The 22293-nt window shown below is 45.5% G+C and overlaps 1 protein-coding gene across 2 annotated transcripts in view; it reads right to left on the bottom strand.

Annotated features, from left to right (window-relative positions):
• Nucleotides 1-22293, bottom strand: part of LOC139230084 (transcriptional enhancer factor TEF-1-like) — a 218683-nt gene that overhangs the window by 35890 nt on the left and 160500 nt on the right. For both annotated transcript variants that reach the window (XM_070861888.1, XM_070861889.1), the window contains exon 4: nucleotides 18096-18348. In XM_070861888.1, coding sequence (XP_070717989.1) covers nucleotides 18096-18243 — 148 coding nt within the window. In that variant the 5' untranslated portion in view covers nucleotides 18244-18348. The remainder of the gene's footprint in view (nucleotides 1-18095; nucleotides 18349-22293) is intronic.

The following is a 22293-nucleotide window of genomic DNA, read 5'->3' on the forward strand; positions in this document are numbered from 1 at the left end:
ACTCACTACCCCCACTGCAGCCAAGGTTGAGGGGAAAAGTGCCTGGGTTCACCTGCACCACTGCAAGCTCACCACCCTCTAACAAACCTATTTTACTGGTTATTCTAACTCCTGTTTCTGTTCCAGACTTCCACTTCTCCATAGCTGAACAAGGCCGTTGGCATCCTAATTGGAACGTGGACCAGTTTGAACTTTTACCCGTAGTGATAGACAGCCAGCCACACCGACGGTGACCTCAGAAGAGAGACGGGAAAACTGAACTCTTTTAATCAGCAAAATGAAACTGTGTCTGTATGCCACAGTCTGTATAATAGTGTTGATATATGACAGTTTCGGCGCACGGGAGGGGAGACAGAGACGAGAGCTCCATGTAAACACCTTTTTGTACATGTCTTATGTTTATGCGCAAAATGGGAACTTTTCTAGATGTTGGGTGTGTTCACATTCCCTATACATTCCAAAGGGGGAATTCCTTTGCGCCCCGTTCCACTAACCCTAACTGAGAGTGTCAGATGGATTCAGAGCCAAACTATCACGAGAGGAGGGGGGCCAATACAATACTGCTGAAGCTCTGGAGGGCATCACAGCTGAAATGGTAGCAATAAGGACCGTAGCATTACAAAACCGAATGGCCCTCGATTACCTGTTAGCTGAGAAAGGGGGAACGTGTGCCCTGATAGGGTCTGAATGTTGCACTTACATTCCTGATAGTTCAGAAAACATAACCAATCTCGCTGATCACATAAGAAGGGAGGTGAAGAAGTTATCCACTCCAGCAGAAGGATCTAGCTGGTTTGATTGGCTATCAGATGGATCTTGGAGATCCTATCTAATTGTTGGTTGCCTTAACCTTTGTTGTAAAGTAATGATGGCAAGGTTAGCAAACCCTCTTGTGGTCAAGGGCTCCCGAGTTATGATCCAACGAAGTAAAGAACTACTCGACAATAACAACAATATGGATCAGGAAAGAGAGTGCGAACGGCTGAATGCGATACTCCTGGAATAGTCACCAGGGTTATCATGGAATGATAAAAGGGGGGAATGTGAATGTTTAAAAATGTATAGAGACATTGAAGTTGAGAACGTGGGAATTGTATAGGGACAGTATAAGCTAACAAAGAATTCATGGAGGAGTAGCCATGACATCTCAGACTCGAGACTACGAAATGTTACAACACTAACACATATTGAAACAAAACCCACAGCTTGCAGAAAAACCTCAAGGTCTTATTAAATCATGTTATTAACCTGAAACAGTAACAGAAGGTCTTTGTTTAAAATCAGACCATACTTAGGTCGGCTTATGAGTGGACAAAGGGAAAGAGGGATCAAAAGGGATAGGCTGGACTAGGATGTCACTTTAGCCCTATCTTGTTATCTTTTGCCGAAAATGTATAACCGTCGTCCCTTTACAATGTAACGTCACTTTGTCCGTAGGAAGTGAGTGCGATCTATCAGAGTTGCATTCCTTCTGTCTGATAAGGTCCCCGATCGGGATTTGCTTTTTAAATAAAAGCTTGCTTTGTTTAAAGCACAAACGATATTCGTTTCAGTAATTTTGCTGAACCAGATTGAGGTAAAAGAATCCAGAAATCAACATCATCTCTGGAGTAGGACTCGAACCCATTACCTCCTGATTTAAAGGCAAGAGTGCTACCCACTGAACCATCGCTGACACTGAGGGGTTGGGAGAAATATCAGGCAAATGGGATTCAAATAAATAGCTTCACAGCCACAATAGGCCAAACTGCATCTTCCTGTGCTACAATGTCTCTAATTCTAAAATGACCGATTAGGGACAGGCGGTGGTTTTTGAGCCCCTCGAGCCTATTCTACCATTCAATCCGACCATGGCTAATCTGTACATCAACTCCATTTACCTGCCTTTGCTCCATATCCAGGCGTGGTCTCACCAGGGCCCTATATAATTGCAGCAGACGTCTTTACTCTTATACTCAAATCCTCTTGTAATAAAGGCCAACATACCATTTGCTTTCTTAATTGCTTGCTGTACCTGCATGTTAATTTTCAGTGATCCGTGTACAAGAACACCCAGGTCCCTCTGAACACCAACATTTCCCAATCTTCACCATTTAAAAAATACTCTACTTTTCTATTTTTCCTACCAAAGTGGATAACTTCACATTTCTCCACATTATATTCCATTTGCCATGTTCTTGTCCACTCACTGAGCCTGTCTCTATCCCCTTGAAGCCTCTTTGCATTCTCATGACTTACATTCCCATATTTGTATCATCAGCAAACTTGGATATATTACACCCCAGTGTAAGCAGCACTCCACACCCACACAGTCTGATATACACCCCAGTGTGGCGTGCTGCTTACACCGGGGTGTGTACCAGACTGTGTGGTTGCGGAGTGTTGCTTACATTGGATATCAAAATAAATCTGGTTATCAATCACCCTGTGCCCTAGTAAAAGCCAAGTCTGGAGTTGGCAGGTTGGAGACTCCAAAAGACCGAAACTGCCCTCCAACTGAAAGGGGGTGCCCTCACCGGGAGCTGAAATTCAGGTCCGAATAAGGCCCATTACCGCCGTTTTGTGGCCACCGTGTTGCAGTTGATGGACTGCCCCGACCCAAATTTAGCTCGGGGATTTTTCAGCCTGTCCCCACTTCCACCCCGCTACTGCCGACTGCCGCAAGCGCGTCATCAAAACACGCACCGCTGCTCTCCCGCACTCCAGAATACACCGACCCAAATTCAACTTAAAAAAAATTGCAGATTGCCGCATGGAGTCCCCGACTGCTTTCTCTGTCGGTGTACCTTTTTAAATACCCTTCTCCGTTTTATTTAACACCGTCTTTGTAAACACTATTTTATCTCTTGAAACGTGCAATTTGAAGCCCGGATTTCCCAGGCGAGAAATCACAGACTTGCCATGGTTGGTTAAAACGCTGGTCAGACCGCGCCCCCCAGCCCCCATCACCCTTCGTGTTAATTAAAGGCAGTGATCTGACCAGCACCCCCCCCTCCCCTTCTCTAATTAATCGCCGGGCCCTGGAGCATCGTGGTGGAGGTGCGGCGAATGAGGGTACGGGGCCCAGAAGAGCCGAGGGCCCAGGGGCAGCATGGACTTGCCCACACTGCGATATGTGTGCGCACTAAGTCCTTGCAGCAGAGCAGGTCTCCAGTCATCCTGGTTCAACCCTTGCCACTGGACCAAGGGCCTAGCTCGGTCAAGCGCGTGTGGTGGCTGGTGTGTAACGGTCACCACACGTTAAAAATATCCACGCACAGGCATCTTCCACCCCCTTCAATTGGAGTTCAGACTGGAACATCGGGTCCTTCATCGAAACATCTGCGAACTCTTGTGGAAACAAGTTATCCTCGTTCGAGGGACCGCCTGTGACCTTCTCCTGATTGTGCGCGGCCCGGCTGCACGGTGGCCCTTCAAAGGGAGGGCACACTGCCGCGGCCGCCATGTTTTTAATTTTGCCGGCCGACTTTCTGATCGGCCGACAAATTATTGCCCCAGGTTTGGCTGAGCTGCCAACAGGCAGCCTGGCATCTCTTCTTGGGTGACAGGCTGCTGGCCTGGCCGAAATCCTCCCTGGTGGCCCAGTGGCCAAAGCTATAAAATATCTGATTCCCCTTTAATGGAGGGGAGAGAGCATGGTGATGCACACACGCAGTGATGCCACCACCGCTCCGTCGCTGAGTGACAGTGGCGGAGACTCAACCCTGCCGCAACTTCCGCCCCTCAGCACTACTTACCGCTGCACTTCCGCCCCCACTATGACCGACTTCCGGTCCGACGTCAAAAAAAACTTCAAACTCCCAAAAATTGATTCGCCTTATTTCACCCGGTGGGAAAAACAGGTAATAAATTGTTGGTGCACTAACTTTCTGGTGTACCTGAATTTTGGCTCCACCATTTCTTAAGATAAATGGAGCGAAATTGAGCTCTTAAAATTTTTTTTTGCTTGCAGTTGGTGTTCGGGTCAGAAGTTGGCGTGGAGCGGGGCGGACGTCCGTCGGTATCACCAGTGTCGCGCTGACGTGTAGCAATGTCCCTCCCCTTCAGTTAAAAAAATGACAGCAATGTCGCGATTGTTGGCGACTCTGCGCCGACTGAGCGGTGAGTGCTTTCTGCACCGTCAGGTAACAGCTTTTTTTAAAAAGGGGCAATTTCGGCCCCCAGGTAACTCCACTCCCGGTGATGAAATGCCCACCCCGAATTACTGGAGCAGCATGCTACACAAACATATAGAATTAAATCAATGGATGTTTAGGTGAAATGAACTCCGCTCTCTTTACACATTTTAAATATCGCAAAATATGCTCCCCTGCCAACATTCAAACTTAAACACAGCCTGCTCTTTTCTGTTACTAGGCAACACTTTAGGCTTTGGCCTGGTTTTCTTTTTCTGTTCCATTTTTCAGAGTTCCTGCAATTTACTTTTCAATGCCACTCTGCACATTGCTGCCGAGAATTCTCGACTCGCTCCCCGAGGGCCTGGCAGGTGCAGAGTCTTTCACCGTGCTGGAGATCAGCAAGACCTCTGCCCTTCCAAGCAGCTGCTGGTTGTCTTTCTTTCCTTCTCGCTTTCAGCTCCAAGCTTCATTTACACACGCCTGTCTTAGTTCACAAAAGGCCTCTAAAGGGTCAGCTGAACTAGCGCAAAGACGTTATTAAACAGCAGTCTAATAAGCAAGGCCGAGTGACTCTGAGACCTCGCTCCATGGCCTTACTATTCATGTAGCTCAGCCCCTCAGACGTGTTAAATATCACAATGGAGCCATGTATTTGTGTGCCTCTGTTTGGCTCCTGATATGGTTGAGTGTTTTTTCCCTGCCCTCTGTTTTGAATACATATGTAGCAAATAATATACACACACACAAATAAAACTCAAACTGTAACACTTAAAATTAGATTTCTATAAACACAATGGGCTAGAAATTTGGCTGGAAGGTTCCTAACGTTGGGGCGGGGGGGGGGTGGTCATTAAATTTAGCGACGGAAATTTTTTAGTGACGGGAACAGCAAAATTCAATTTTTGCGCTGACAGTGGAGTGGGGCGCTAAGGGAGGTGTTCCACACTTCTCTTAAGGCACTAGGCTGGGTGCACAACTGAATATCCTGTATAAACAGCCGGCTTCATAGCGCCCTAAGAGAGGCTTTCCTGCAAAAGAAAATCTAAATAAAAAACACACAAAACATTCCTTATATAGTACTCACCCCTAATAAAGTTAAATTGCAAAAAAAAAATATCACACTTAGCTCATGCAGTCATTCCTTCCCTTAGTGCCCGGGACAGCTGCAAATCCTTTAGCGCCTGTAGCGCAGGGTGCGTTACAACCGAATTTCTCCCCCAACAATTTTATCATCTTTTTTAAGTTTCCCCTGACTTTCAAAGGTACACTCAGATTGTATGGTCACTCTGCTGATTTACATTAATGCTGCTATTTTGAAGATTCTCTTTCCCATTACAAGCAATTGCCATGCTGATGTAAGCGCTTCCCCACACAACCAAACATTCTCTCCCACTGTCCTGCTGCCCTCCCAAGTTTCTCACTCCTCTCCCTGACTCTTGTTGGGGTACAGATCCGGGAACACTGATTACCTTCCAGGACCCTTTCCTGATATGAACACACTTCACAGGTGCATCTAGACAGTGTGTGTCCGAAGGCTATTCAACTTTGGAGGCATCACAGTCAAGCCCAATAGTGTCCTTGCCCAATGTGAACACACACACGGAACGGAAGTCCCTCAACAGCAGGGTTGAGGACCCCAGCCAGTCTCACTGATGTCTAGATGAGAGCCTGCCAATTTCTGTACTTAACCGCAAGGAAACTGATAGAGAAGGCTCACACTTCAATTAACCTTACTAATCTGCTAGCGAAAGAGAGGTCATTCAGCCTATCGCGTCAGTGCTAGCACAAACGCCATATGGCTGCAACCCACTTTAATCTCATTTCCTTACTCTTTCCCCATATTCTACATTTTAAATCGATCTCCTCCATGTATTTATGTTCCACTTGTTACTGATTCACTGACCAGTGATAATTCTTCATTACCTTCTCAAAATGTCACATTAGATCTATTATGCTTTATGCTTCTGTGAATACAGCCCTAGTTTTTCAGCCCAAGTATTTAGCACATCATAGCCCATATCCTCTGCTATTCTATGCTACACCTTTCACCCCTTCAATATCCATTATTTAATGGATGCCCAAAACTGAAAGCAATATTCTGACTCTGGGTAAATAATGCCTCGGACAGATTCATTACAAGCTTCTAGCTTTTGTATGCTCTTCAAACACTGCCTCCCATTGGCCCTTGTTATGGCTTTCCCCAGCTGCAATGTTGCTTCCATAGATCTGTGCTGTGCACCCCTCCATTGATCTGCTCCTCCACTCCTGAATGTTTTACCACTTGGGGTTTATTTTCCAAAATATACAGTCTCACAATTTAACTGCAACTGCCACCTGTCTGCTCAGCAAGTGTCCTGCATTCTCCCTCACATGTCCCACAGTCATTGAAGTTCTGTTACATGAATGGGAGACAGTTTGGAGACTCTGTTAATGTCAGTTTCAGTAGTGCATCTGCTGTTTAAATCCCTGATGTGCTGCTTAAATTACCTGTACTGTTACAAAGAGCACAAAGAATCACTGTATTTGAATAAAGGGCGCTGAATGAATTTAAAATTTAAATGTTAAAACAAATCTGTTAATTTGCTGTTTCATAACCATGCGTGCTCTCAGTTTGTCTCAGACAATTTAAACAACCGAGCAACTCTGGATTGGCAGCTGTCTCGCAAGCATTGTCCGATCACCGCCTTTGCAATTGGTCATTATTTGGTTATAGTTGACATTTAGGGGCCTGATCAGATTAGTAACTGTAACCCAATGACATTCAACTAGCAAATCACATGTGGCATTGGTCAGATTATAAAGGCAAGAACATTTGACTATGTATGAGCAATGGATCATCCCGCAGCTAAAATGGAACCGGTCTGTCCATTAAATGCCACCAAAAATGATTGCCGTCGGTTTAATTGCTATTTGGTGAGGGAAGCATGCAGACTGGAAGCAGATTTCTGGCTCCAGAGAATAGGAACTGAAATAATTGTCTCTCTTTTTAAAAAAATAATCCTTTTGGCACTTTTTAATGTTGACAGATGGTCTCAAATGTTGTATAGAAGGATAGAGACCAAGAACATAAAAAAGTGCCATGAACAGGTTGGAATTGAAGAAATATTAATCAACATGCCTAATTTTTGAGGCCAGGCTGATTTGTTGACAAGTTGACAAGGTAAAGCAAGTCAATTGTTATTAACTCAGGGAAACCCTTACAGTTCACGACTGAGAAGATGGTTTATCTCCACCTCTGGACAGAAGCATTCTGTTCCGATATCAGTAACACAGAAGATGAAAGAAGTTCAGCATTACATGTTCTATCCCTTTGACAAGAAAGGAAAAATAACTTCATCTCAGAAGTAGTTAATCGAGTTAGAAGAGTAGCTTGTGATTGGAGTTTAAAGTGATAATAACATTTTGTTGTTTTGTACACTCTTGAAATTAATGGTCTACTTTTAAAACAGGTTGTTGATGTAGCAGTGTCAGGAGCCAGCCCTCCAGCACATGCTCAGCAAGCCTCCATCATATCTCTGTCACTCAGGCGGAGAGCCCTTAGGGAAGCCAGCTTACAGCTGAATGAGGAGGGAAGGGGAACTTTAGCAAGGAGATGGGGCTGACTCCTCCGAGGTGACAAACAATAGGATAGTGTAGACAACAGATCCAGTTTCCTGCAACTGCCGCCTTCCCTGCCTGCCAATGGTTTGCATTAATACATCTAATACATCTGATGCAAGCTACAGCCAATATGGTGGATCTGAACCCGGTTTTCAGAGCCAAACACAACTTTCCCAAAAACTCCACCAAATGAGCTAGGTGTCCATTACCAGCTCACATGTACTGCATAAACATTCAATAAAATTACAGAATTTTATGCAAAGGGTTATAGAGAGCTCTTGTCTTGATGTGAAAGCTGACCTCCCCCCTAAAGTCACACAGCTTATTGCTTTCTTGAAGATGATGAGTATTTCTTTCCTCCCCCTCCCCCACCAATACCCAACGGACACGAGATCATCCATCTCAGACACAAAGGATTACGCTCAGTGATAGGAAAACTGAGTCAGGTAGAGTGATGCTGACTCGCACTCACGCAGTTCCAGTAACTCTTCTCAAACTCAGATCCAACTCTACAGCTGTTTCTCATCAAACGTCTACTGTAATCTTTACAGACTAGAAGTTACCATCTGGTTAATATTTCTATTACAATAGCAGAGAGATGAACCTACTACAAACATGTTAGCTTCATACAACATTATTTCCAGTAAACTATATCTCTTCACTTCGGTTTGTTCTTTTGCCGGGAGCTGCTGTGAAGAACACGATGGTTGCAACAAGTTACTTCTCCTGTTCTTCACAGCCTCTCCTTCAACAATCTCTTGCGTGGTGCACCTAATGAATAAACCAGAGGTTAGACATACACGACAAGTCTCATTAACACACAGTTGTGGGGTTCTAATGTGAAAATACAGGTGCCAAGGTCATCTGAGCTCCAAGAATGCTGCGCAGGTCCCAACATGCCCCTTTGACTATGTACTCATATCTGCAATGAGCATACTAACTCCAGCAGCAGTGTAATCTTATTGACCAGAAGATCCTGTATATGGTGCTAAGTGAGCTACCCACAACCAGGGCTGTAGCAGAGCACTGTGATTGGTTTCAGCGCTGCTTGAATCCTGTATGTCTTCTAGGAGTCAGAGATAGATACTCTTCTCTGCAGCCACGATCCTGAGTTCCAAAAGCTGTGTTGCCTACCTGGTGCCAGAGCTGGAGAAAAATTTGGATTGGGAGGATGAGGATCTAGTTGTCATGGTCCACATAAGAACCAACAACCTGGGTAGATTGAGGTTCTGCTGAGAGAGTTTGGAGGAGCTAGGAACCAAATTAAAAAGCAGAACCTCAAAGGTAATAATCTCTGGATTATTACCTGAGCCATGTGCAAATTGTGAGGTTATGCACTTTGGCAGAAAAAAAATCAATGAGCAAGTTATTATTTAAATGGAGAAAAATTGCAAAGTGCTGCAGTACAGCATGACCTGGGGGTACTTGTGCATGAAACACAAAAGGTTAATATGTAGGTACAGCAAGTTATCAGGAAGGCAAATGGAATCTTGGCCTTTATTGCAAAGGTGATGGAGTATAAAAACAGGGAAGTCTTGCTACAGTTATACAGGGTATTGGTAAGGCCACACCTGGAACACTGTACAGTTTTGGTTTCCATATTTATGAAAGGATATACTTGCTTTGGAGGCAGTTCAGAGAAGGTTCACTAGGTTGATTTCGGAGATTAGGGGGTTGACTTATGAGGAAAGGTTGAGGTTGGGCCTCTACTCATTGGATTCCAGAAGAATGAGAGGGGATCTTATCGAAACTGTGGTGTATGTAGCACACAAATCACTGACTCCACACGGTCTGGTGTAAATCTAACTGCTGTGACCTTCGTCCTTTATTGTTCAGCTCCAGAGTGCCTCTCAGGTGTGGTGGTCAGCCTTATATAGCCCTTGTTGCAGGTACGACCAGGTTTCCCACCACAGCGCCCTCTGTGGTGTGGCATAGTGCTTACATTACATTTACGGTACTGGGACGATACATACATACAACAGCTCCTCGGCGGGGCTCTTCCGAACCGCTGGCCATCATGGATCCCTCGCACCCCGCCGGCTCACTCCCCCCCCACTAGGCCCCTCTGTGCAGGCTGAGGCTGCGGGATCTGTGTGAGAGGTCCGGGGCTGGGGCTTGCCTGTGGGGGCTGGGGCTGCAGGATCTCGGTGTGAGGTCCGGGCCTGGGACTTGCCTGTGGGTGGATTGAGGCTGCATCTCCAGCTCGGTCGGCGCTGCTCTCTGGGGACCCGGGGCACGGCAGCACCCCGGGGAGCAGCAGCCTGTGGAGTGATGAAGTCTTCCCAGCTCCCACAGACCTTCCCCATCCACCTCCGGCCGAGGAGTGTCGGCCCATCGCCTGCAACGACCCACAGAGGTAAAGCGTGCGTCTCGTCCCCGTGGGATACCTGCACCATCACTCTGCCAAGAACAGGTATCAGTTCCCTGGTGTAGGTACGCAGCTTCGCCGTGACCGGGACCAGCTTGGGTCGTGTAGCTGGGTTAATCCACAGTTTATCAAAAGTTCTCCGACTCATCAACGACGGACCCGAGCCCGTGTCCACTTCCATACTCACAGGGACTCTGTTGATTTTTACTTCCCTTATCACTGGGGGCGAATCGTCGGTACACGTGTACAGTCCCAACACTTCATCATCTTCTACCTGCTCCTCGCTGAACAGTAGATCATCCCCCATCTCCTCAGCCACATGATGAGTCTGATTTCTTTTACACATACGCTGAAGGTGGCCTTTCGTGTGGCAGGTATTGCACGTGAATTCTGCAAACCTGCACCGGTGAGCCCCATGGCTTCCTCCACAACGCCAGCATGGTGCTGCTTGATTGGCCCCCCTCAGCGGACTCTGAGTTCCAGGATCCCGAGGTCCGTGCTCTCTGCCCCCGGCAGAGCCACGTTCTGCAGTTTTGTCTGTGGTGGGCGCTATCCTGTGGACAGTGCCTGCCGGGTTCGAGACTGTGTGGATTATTTGCTTGGTGCTGCAAGTCGAGGTCATATATGCCCGGCTGATGGTGATGGCCTTTGTCAGAGTGACTGTGGGTTCCGTGGCCAGCAGCTTGTGAAGGAGGCCCTCGTGGCCAATCCCTATAACGAAAACATCCCGCAAAGCCTCGTCAAGGTGTGCGCCAAAATCACACGGCGCCGCAAGTCTCCTGAGGTCCGCAGCATATTTGGTGACATCCTGGCCCTCAGGTCTGCAGTGATGGTAAAATTTGTATCTGGCTGTGAGGATGCTCTCCTTCGGTTTCAACTGGTCACGAATTAGTTCAATCAGCTCCTCGTATGACTTGTCCCTGGCGCTCTCGGGTGCCAGCAAATCCCTGACGAGACAGTAAACCTCATCTCCACAACTGGAGAGCAATATCGCCTTACGCTTCTCTCTCATTGCGTATGTGTCCTCCGTCAGGTGGTTTGCTGTGAAGTAGTACTCGAGCCTTTCCGTAAAGGCCTCCCAATCATTGCCCATGGTAAAATCCTTTAGCGAGCCCAGAGTAGCCATGGTTGCGTGGAGTTCGTCCGCTTCCTCGTTGCCAATGTGGTGTACGTAGCACACAAATCACTGACTCCACACGGTCTGGTGCAAGTCTAACTGCTGTGACCTTCGTCCTTTATTGTTCAGCTCCAGAGTGCCTCTCAGGTGTGGTGGTCAGCCTTATATAGCCCTTGTTGCAGGTACTACCAGGTTTCCCACCACAGCACCCTCTGTGGTGTGGCATAGTGCTTACATTACATTTACGGTACTGGGACGATACATACATCATTACATAACAGAAACGTATACGATTATGAGGGGGGCTTGACAAGGTGGATGCTGAGAGGATGTTTCCACTGATGGAGGAGACTAGAACTAGGGGGTATAATCTTAGAATAAGGGGCCGCCCATTTAAAACGGAGATGAGGAGTAATTTCTTCTCAGAGGGTTGTAAAGCTGTGGAATTCGCTGCCTCAGAGAGCTGTGGAAGCTGTGTCATTGAATAAATTTAAGAGATGGACAGCTTCTTAACCGATAAGGGAATAAGGAGTTATGGGGAGCGAACAAAAAACTGGACCCGAGTCCATGATCAGATCAGCTATGATCGTATTAAATGGCGGAGCAGGCTATAGGGGCCGAATGGCCGACTCCTGCACCTATTTCTTATGTTCTTATGTTCAAATTGGCATAGGGACAAGCAGATCAGAGAATTAAATGCGTGGCTCAAAGAGTGGTGTGGTAGGAAGGGGTTTTGATTCATGGGACACTGGCACCAGTACTGGGGTAATAGGGAATAGATTGTGTTCCAGCTGACAGTTTATTTCAATTAAATAGGTCAGGCAGGACCATGGGTCATAAATTTAAGTTGTATAAGGCTAGATCTAGCTTAGATGTCAGGAGGTGGTTCTTTTCCCAGAAAATAGTAGACCTCTGGAACAGGCTGCCATCTCATGTGGTGGACGCGAACTCGCTGAATTTCTTCAAGCGAGAGCTGGATTTGTTTCTGGCTGGAGCGGCGATCACCTTTGACAGAGGTAGGTACTACAGGGAATTCAGGGCCAGAGTCATCTCCTGGACTAGTTTCGATCGCCTCGATGAGTTGGAGAAGAATTTCCCAGATTTCTTTTTCTCCCAAATTGGCCTGCATTTTTTATCTGTTATTTTGCTTCTCCCAGGAGATCACAGGTATCGCAATTGTGTGAGACAGGCTCGATAGACCAGATGGTCTTTAGCTGTCCATCATTATTCATATGTTTGTATATAAACCCTTTGTTCACATACACTCACGCAGCTGTTCTCACTCACTACCATGTCTCTCGACCCCTTCGCAGTCTCTAAATTGTCAGACTGCTTGTCCGACATCCAGTCCTGGATGAGCAGAAATTTTCTCCAATTGGATATTGGGAAGACCATTATTTTCGGTTCCCGCCACAAACTGCGTTCCCTAGACACTGACTCCATTCCTCTCCCCAACTCCTGTCTGAGGCGGAACCACACTGTTCGCAACCTTGGTGTCACATTTGACCCTGAAATGAGCTTTCGACCACATATCCACAGCATAACTAAGACCGCCTATTACCACCTCCGTAACATCGCCCCTCTCCGCCCTTGCCTCAATTCATCTGCTGCCGAAGCCCTCATCCTTGCCTTTGTTAACTCTAGACTTGACTATTCCAACGCATTCCTGGCTGGTCTCCCACATTCTACCCTACATAAACCTGAGGTCACCCAAAACTCGGCTGCCTGTGTCCGAACTCGCACCAAGTCCCGCTCACCCATCACCCCTGTGAATGCTGACCTACATTGGCTCCCGGTTAAGTAACGCCTCGATTTCAAAATTGTTTTAAAATCTCTCCATGGCCTCGTAACTCCCTATCTCTAATCTCCTTCCGCCCCACAAACCCCCGAGATGTTTGCGCTCCTCTAATTCTGCCCTCTTGAGCATCCCTCATAATGCTCCTGTGAATTGCCTTGGGACGTTTCACTATGTTAAGGTGCTATATAAATACAAGTTGTTGTTGTTACATATTCTCTCATACAGAGTTACATATACTCAATCTAACTTTAATTTTTTTGTGAAATTTGTTCTCTAACTTTTTATCAAATATTTTTAAACACAGTAGAAACTGCAGAAAGCACAACAGAAACATTCCAGCATTGGTTGGACTAAATGCTACTGGGAAAGTATATCACAGTCTCTGAAACCAGACACGGTGGGGGGGGGGGGGGGGGCGGCAGAAGATGAGATGTATGGGGTGGGGGAGAGACGGCAGGAACCGAGATGTACAGGGGGACAGGAGCTGAATTGTACAGGGGCAGAACATGAGATACACCTGGGATCTGAACTGTACACAATCACCTATTAATAGTGTAAATTGAAGTAAGAAAATTCAAAAATAACCTGCACACCTGCCTTAGAGTGATCTTGCACACCAGGGACAGTGATAGTTCAGATATCGATCACAATCATCTGTTGCCCGTGCAGTGACCTTGATGCTGAAGGTTGTGTGGTGTACGGCGGGTCCCCAGCAGAGTCTGCCTATTTGGCATATTTGAAATGACAGCACGGTTATGTTACTAGAAGCCAGGAATCCAGGCCATGTGGCTGCCTGGAATTTGGACATGGAAGCAAAAGCATGGGTTAAGAAGGTCAAATGGTTTATAATTTACTTGTTTTTAAAAAAAAAGGCTGTGCTGACTCTCGTCGTGACAGTTTCCAGGTGTATCACCTTCTTCAGCCACTCATTCTCTACATACAATCGCACATAAAAAGAGACCACAGTGAAGCCAGATCCTGCCCTCACCCAATGACCACTCACGATCAACCTGTCGTACTTTCTGGAATGAGTCATTAGTTGTCAAAGTTAGGATCCCTGGGGGTTTCTCCCCTCCCTAAACCAGTGTGCTGAGGCCAATCACAGCACCCCAACTGAGATCAACATGGACGGAGGACAGACCGTGGGACCTTCCTTACCAATCTACTCAGAAAAGCTGAAGAACTCAAAAAAACTGTACAAAGAAAAAAAAAAATAACTTGCATTTATATAGCGCCTTTCACGACCTCAGGATGTCCCAAGGTGCTTTACAGCTAATTAAGTACTTGTGAAGTCAGTCACAGTTGTAATGTGGGGAAAGGCAGGATCTTTTACGTACACCCGATAAACCGAGGCACCGTCTGCCTTAACGTCTCATCTGAAAGACGGCACCTCAGACAGTGCAGCACTCCCTCAGTACTGTACCGAGGTGTCAGCCTGATTATGTGCTCAATTCTCTGGCATAGGGCTTGAACCCACAACCTTCTGACTCAGGCGAGAATGCTGCCCACTGAGCCACGGCTGGCACAGCACATATTTGCAGGTCCATAAGTCTTGGCCAACCAGCAGCTAAGCTCTCTGGACTTGGGTAAGAAACATGTGTCCTATGAAGAAAGAAAGCCTTTTAGGACATTTTCCTAAATTAAAAGGCACAATATAAATGCAAGTTGTTGCTTGCCATATGGGACAAGCAGAAATTCTACTGGTGTGGATTTCTCAGTAGTTTGGGTTGGAGACTGTTTCTGTGGGCGTTGAGACACTCAGCTGATCAAAAATAAATGTTTCCACATGAAGAATGGTGACTGGGGTGAGGTAGCAGAGGACAGCTGCTGTCTGAGGAACTGCAGCCCAGCAACTTCAGGACAGGAGGGGAAAAATGGGGGTGGATACAAATCAAAACCTGCAACACCAGCCTTCTCATTTTGACTGTGTTGAGGCGACTACAGGCACAAAGGGTCAGTAGAGCGTACTGTCTGAAAAGAAAGTCTGAATCAATCAGGCAAAACATCAGTGCTCTGGTAATCAACATGGACAATGCATAGTTGAATAGAACGTTAAATGACATCATGGTGCCTGTGAATTCCCAAACCACCAGGCTGTCGGAATCAAACACTAGGCACACGCAAATCTGATACTTTTCATGTCGCAGTTAAATTGGCCTCAATGTGGAACAGAATTGGTTTCACAGGCTAAAAAAAGCAGCTCAACGTGTGAATGATCCACAGAGCACCCAGATCACAACTGACTGACCCCAAATGTCTTTTGAAAGGGGGATGCAGACCGTTTAAGAACTTATTTAAAAATAGGACCAGTCACATAACCCTTACCCTGTCAGGCAGCCTGCCTGGAGCATGGATCAAATTTCCTCTTCGTGACCAAGGATGTTTCTGTGTTCAATGACCTTGAGACTAAACCAAGAGTCAGGGGAATGTACAGCAGGTCACACTGATGTTGCTTTTAATCCAAACCACTTCCTTTCCTCACCTGTATACTTTGACATTTGATATTTGATCTTCTCACATTCACATTAAAGTTAACACATGCTGCTGCTGTGGTTCCTGATGTAGATTTGACATAATTGTAGAGTAAAACTGTTATTTGTTCAATGACAAAACCTTGTGCTATTGTAACCAAATGTTAATGTTGACCTTACGCGTGATATACTGAAAGATCCGAGTCCCCTGTCCGGCAGGGGGGCGGCGGGAGGAAGAACCCTTGGGCCCCTCCCCCATACCAGTTGGTTATGGAGCAATACCAATAGAATTGGCAGTGATTCAGAGGCTCAACTCAGCAGGTGGGGGAGGATGGGAATAAAGCAACTAAAAGCCAACGAGAAAATTCAAAATAAATAGGCAAACCCATTGAACTGAGGTGATGGTTTTAAAAGGACAATTAAATGAAAATCTAATTTTGTTCCATCCACCACCCCAAGGGCCACATGGAAACCTGTGGCTGTGAAGTTTCCTTCTCACCATCAGGCTAGGGGCAGGCATTTTAACCTCTCGCAACAGGCTGACATTTGACTCGCCCGAGTCCCTGATGCCCTTGATTATGCAGCAGCTGCTGAATCAGTGCCGCAGCAAATCAGCAGCTGCTCCATTTTATACATGTACTCCACATAGACGGACAATTTCTCTACACCGAACCCAAGTGACTTCCAATCTCAGGGACTGCACCACTCTGTTTCTTGCACTTTCCTGTTGTATCTCCTTTCAATTTGTGGTCAGAGAAACTTGCAGAAGGCCTACTTTCACACCTTTGCCAATGCCATCAAGCCAGTCACTGCAAGATGCATGTGTGTGATCTTCAGAAGACTCCCCCATTTTTACCTTATTCATATTACAGCATTGGAGCGGTTGTCAGCAGCAGCTTTAGGGGCTGGAGCATGATGTAAATGAAACGTTCCTACAGGTATCAGCAGCAGATTTGGGTATGGGAGTGTGGTGGTTATGGTGCTGGATGAACCCAGAGGTGAGGAGTTCAACTCCACCACAGAATGTTGTGAGTTAGCTTTAGAGAAGGAGTAACCAAGAAAGCTGCTGTTTTGGTTGGATAAACCCAGATGGTTCACTAAGATTCTTCATGGAGTTCCTTCCACCCTTACCCTGTCTGGCCAGCATGTGACCCCAGTGTGCACTGTGATTGACTCTTAATACACTGAGGGCAACTAATGTGATCTTCCCAGCATCGTCCCCTCCCCTAAGAGCAACGTGTACTTTCCTCCATTGTGACCATCCTTGTTGTAAAAGGAGGAGGCACCCAGTACAAAGCAAGACTCTGTCTAGCAAAGGTGATTCCAAAAAATATAGATAAGACAGAAAATCAATGAGAAGACCATAACCTCTGTTCCAACCCTCCCTGTAACACTCAAACCAGATGGCCACCTCTTGCAATATTCGCATACATCTCTTATCCGAAGGCAACTGCATTAATCTAAATGGGAATTTAACTCAAATGAAGCTTTTATATTGGGTTTAGTGGAGTTGGCAGCCATTGCCTTCCTTGCATGGATCAGACACAGCTGGAAACAACCCCGAGAACATTTGCTAGATTATCCAAGACCAGCAGACCCAACATCCCCTAAATATTCTCTCCACTTTTCCCTAACCTCCGACAAACTATATTTCCCCTCACCACAGACAAGCTCACCAGCTCCTTCTCACTGACCTCAGGGAAAGGAGTATCTGACCATTGGCAATCATTTTTCTTATTGTATTTATTTTCCTATATTTCTTCCCTCTGTCTTCTATTGCTGGGGAACAATTCCACCGCTGCTGACATCTTGCTCAAGTGGCCATTCTTCTTGTACGAGCCTAAATTATGGGTGTCAGTAGATTATTTGACTACAGGGGCATTTCAGTGCCTGCCCACACCTGACATCCACACAGATATATGCTCCATGGGAGTCACTAGATAATGGAACCCTGCTTGAATTTTACAAGGGCACAGAGGTCAAGGAGGACAATCCAACTGCAATGCTGGCTAGACAAACAAACAGAACCAGGCCAAAAGCAAGGAAACAGTGACAGCGAAGTTAACTTTTAAAAGGTGCTTCTAATGGTAAATCTCCCTTTCACAAAGAAGTCCATGTGGGAAAAGTCCCTCCTTATAGCAGAAGGAATGCTCAGGGAGGGTTCTACCTGCTCAAAATACTCCCCTAACATCATCGTGAAAAGAAAATGCGCAGCACAGATTTGTTACCTTTTAAAATGAGAAATCTTCAGACCTGCCTTGCTGGAGATCCCTGACATCAGCTCTCCTCCCTCTCCCATGAATACAAAGGCTGGATCAGGTGATCTTACTGACAAGGTGGAACAGCTTCATGCTCGTGTGGCTCCATTTATTTTAATGGAGAACACAAATATAGCCTGACCTGGGAGTTAATCCCAAAACAACCAAACTCAAAGTCTGCTGTACACACAGAGTATCAGCCTGAACTTGTGCACTAAGCTACAGATGGAGTACACTCAATGAGGCTAACAGACTGCACAACTCTCCACCACAATGGAAACAAAACAGACTGAAGTATCAGTGTTCAGCACTAATGTACAGCCCACAGTCTATTCCTCCTTGAAATGAAAGTATCTGTTACTCACCATACATTTTTCCTTCATCTGACAGGATAATTTTCCGCCTGCCACACGGTGGGTAGATGGCCAGTGCCTCCTGGAAGCTCTGCTCAATGTCAGGACTCCACACTCCCTCTGCATCGCTGTCCAAACTCTTCTCGATTGAGTCGCTCATTGTCTCGGAGTCGTGGTCAGGGCTTGCGCCCTCGCTCCAGCCGTTTGTCTCTATTTTAACTATGTGGGGTCTCCAAGCTGCAGCTTGGAGGACAGCACAGCACAGCTGAGAGAAAAGTAAAAGCATTTCAGGAATTGATAAATAAATTTGAATAGATGCACCTCATTGGGGTTGTCAGGGCTTGTGCCATCTCATTGGGGTTGTTGGGGACATAATACTCATCTCAGTGCTCGGCTATTCCAGCTACTACACCCCCGTTTGCAAGTTATTTTTATTCTTCTCCTTTGGCCTCCCTCTTCCCTTCCCAATCTAAACAAAGTCCTGTAATTAACTGGAAGGAGTAGCACAAGAGTGGAGGAGAGAAGGCAGAAATAGTGATTAGGAGAGGCAATGGAACAGTGAAAGACACAGGCTGGACAATTTGGAAAAGAAAGAGACACACAAGAAGACACTTGATTGGCTGGTGTGAAATTATCAGCCAATTAATGGTTCTTGGAATAATTTTATATATTTATCTATAACATCCAACTCCCTGATCCAACTTCCTGAGCTTCCAATTTTCAATATCTATATTGCTATGTTGACACGGAGGAGATTGCCCAGTCCTCTGTGGAATTCCACACTTACACGTGGCCTGAAGCAGCAGCAGACTCAGGGAGGAGAAAGTCATCCCTCGTATCAACAGCATGTCAGGAAAGTACACAGACACTTCCCCACACACGGAGGCTAGCATTCACCAGATACATGGAGTCTCAAGGAAGGGAAAAGGATTTCTACAATAACATTAGGTGTTTCTGAGTATATAAAAATATTAACTAACCCAGCAGGCCGGCAAGTCTGCAACCTTCCAGGCCTGTGCGGCCTAGCCCATCGATTCCTATCAATTCCTCTCCCCCCTCATTCCCATCTTTAGCAAATGAGTCAACAGGGAACCTGTTGAGGATTTGAACTTACTTTAGTTCTCCCACAGTGTTTTAGTTTAAATAATGGAAACCTGCATGAGATCTAATGAAATATTTGGCCACTTCACAACCTAAACTTTTGATCTCAGAAGTTGATGATCTCTCTTTTTTCGACTTAGTTATTATCCTGTAACATTGTTGCTACATCTATCTATCTATCTATCACATGTTTCTAAGAGCTCAGCTCTTTGGAGGCAAAGTTTGTCCCATTTGGGAATTTCCACAGCAACATGACAAGTATTTATACAGGGCCCTTTGCTTTCCTGCTACATCCATGTCATTCATGTTAATGAAGAAAGGTTAATGGAATTTCTTCAATGGGATCCACACCAACTGTACACCAAAGCTTGGCCACAGCCATAACATGCTGTAACAGACAGTCATATCCATTGACTGAAACACAAAGGCAGGATTGATTGAGAAATGTGGAACAAACAGTTTCAACACTACCTGCTGACTGGCACCAGTCTTCAATGAGTGGCATCAATGGGTAAGAGAGCAGAGAAAATCGACACTAAACTGGTGAAAACAAACACTCTAATTTCCATAGACATCAAGGTCAAGGTGTGTGTAACATTCTATGATTCTGTGCAACACATGCAGACAACAGTTGACACTTCACAGCACATTGAGTGCAGCACTCGGCACTAGTTACAAATGACTGATTCATAACCAGCAACCAGAGTACGACATGCTGACCAAAGTCAATGGTTGCTCTCTCCCACCACCTTGCCCACTTCTAGGTGGGGAAGTACATTAAACAATTGCAGCAGAAATGAATGACTGCAGGTGACACAGAAGAGCCAATGTAGAGATTTTGATGGGCATGCTGGCAGATTCTGTTGGTGGCTGAAGTGGCCACATCCTGAATTTCAAAAGAAAACAAATCAAAAAATTCCATGCCACTGAGATTTTTTGACAATTTTTACACATAAAAGATTTGAAGAAGAATATTTTTTATATTTAAAAAATCACTGCAATAATATGTGGTTATTCATAGACTGTGAATAATAAGCAACACATTAGTCGGTGTCAACAACCGATAAACATTTTGAACCCATTGCTATGGGTCTGGAGTCACATATTGGCCAGACTATGGACATTAGTGAACCAGTTGGGTTTTTATGACAATCCGGTAGTTTCATGGTCACCATTACTGATAATAGCTTTTTATTCCAGATTTATTTAATTAACTGAATTTAAATTCCACAATCGTTGTGGTGATATTTGAACGCAAGTCTCCGGATTATTAGTCTCGGCCTCTGGATTGCGAGGAGAATGCTATGAGGCTGCAGAGTGACTTGGATAGGTTAGGTGAGTGGGCAAATGCATGGCAGATGAAGTATAATGTGGATAAATGTGAGATTATCCATTTTGGTGGTAAAAACAGAGAGGCAGACTATTATCTGAATGGTGACAGATTAGGAAAAGGGGAGGTGCAATAAGACCTGGGTGTCATGGTACATCAGTCATTGAAGGTTGGCATGCAGGTACAGCAGGCGGTTAAGAAAGTAAATGGCATGTTAGCCTTCATAGCGAGGGGATTGGAGTACAGGGGCAGGGAAGTGTTACTACAGTTGTACAGGGCCTAGGTGAGGCCACACCTGGAGTATTGTGTACAGTTTTAGTCTCCTAACTTGAGGAAGGACATTCTTGCTATTGAAGGTTCACCAGACTGATTCCCGGGATGGCAGGACTGACATATCAAGAAAGACTGGATCAACTGGGCTTGTATTCACTGGAGTTCAGAAGAATGAGAGACCATCTCATCGAAACATTTAAAATTCTGACGGGTTTAGACAGGTTAGATGCAGGAAGAATGTTCCCAATGTTGGGGAAGTCCAGAACCATGGGTCACAGTCTAAGGATAAGGGGTAAGCCATTTAGGACCGAGATGAGGAGAAACGACTTCGCTCAGCGGGTTGTGGATCTGTGGAATTCGCTGCCTCAGAGAGCTGTGGAAGCTGGGACATTGAATAAATTTAAGACAGAAATAGACAGTTTCTTGAAGGGAATAAGGGGTTATGGAGAGCAGGCAGGGAAGTGGACCTGAGTCCATGGTCAGATCAGCCATGATCGTATTAAATGGCGGAGCAGGCTCAAGGGGCCGTATGGCCTACTCCTGCTCCTATTTCTTATGTTCTTATATCCGCATATCAGAGTTGGGGGGGGGGGGGGAAGGAGACATATTATAGAAAGTGCGCTTTTTACACACGCTGCTCTTGTGGCTAATTAGTACCAGTACTCTGGAAGGAAAATAAATATTACACAGACCAATATGCTACAGGTACAATGTTATGTGATGCTCTTAATTTATTACTTCTAACTGCTCCTAACTCCAATGGCAAACCTGTCCTCACCAGTATGTCACCCTGGTATTATATAACCCAACATTCTCTCTCCAGAGACCGTGCAAGTTTGAAAACAGAATCCATAGTTTTTTTTGCTAAATGCTTTTCACAGTGGCCACAGTATGAAATTTTCACACACCTATCATTACCCTTTACTGAAACCCTAGTTACAGCATTGAGGCCCTTAAACAATATGCATTGTGATCAGCAGTTGCAGTATGTCTGAGTGTTCAAGCAAGAGGCACATTTAGCTGGACCTTAACTGAATAGTTCTGAAGGGCATTGTGAAGAAATTATTTTTACAGTCAGTCCTTCTTTAGCTGTGTCTCTCATTTAGAGCAGCTGTCCAGGCTAACACCACCTGTTGCAGATCTTAATGGGACACAGTAAAGGCAAGGCCTGGCGATCAGGCTGACAACGGGCACAGACCCACATCTCCCATCAAGCATCGCGACCTCACACTGACAGCTGCCTGCTGATGTCATTTGCTTTCTTTAAGTGAAAAAAAAATTCAATGACTTGTTTAAATGAAAGATTAATGTAAATGTAAAAACATATTTTTTAAGTGATAATAGAGAAATGGGCAATTAGTTTATGAGGTAGATACAGATGCACTCAGTGTGTGGTAAACAAACAATGGAAAACTGCTCTGATTATACAACTGTGCAATTCAGAATCTTTATTTGGAAATGAGTGGACGTAATAACTGTGAATAGGAGCTCAGCCACAATCTAACA

This window comes from Pristiophorus japonicus, chromosome 19 (genome assembly GCF_044704955.1).
Source record: "Pristiophorus japonicus isolate sPriJap1 chromosome 19, sPriJap1.hap1, whole genome shotgun sequence".
NCBI lineage: Eukaryota > Metazoa > Chordata > Chondrichthyes > Pristiophoridae > Pristiophorus > Pristiophorus japonicus.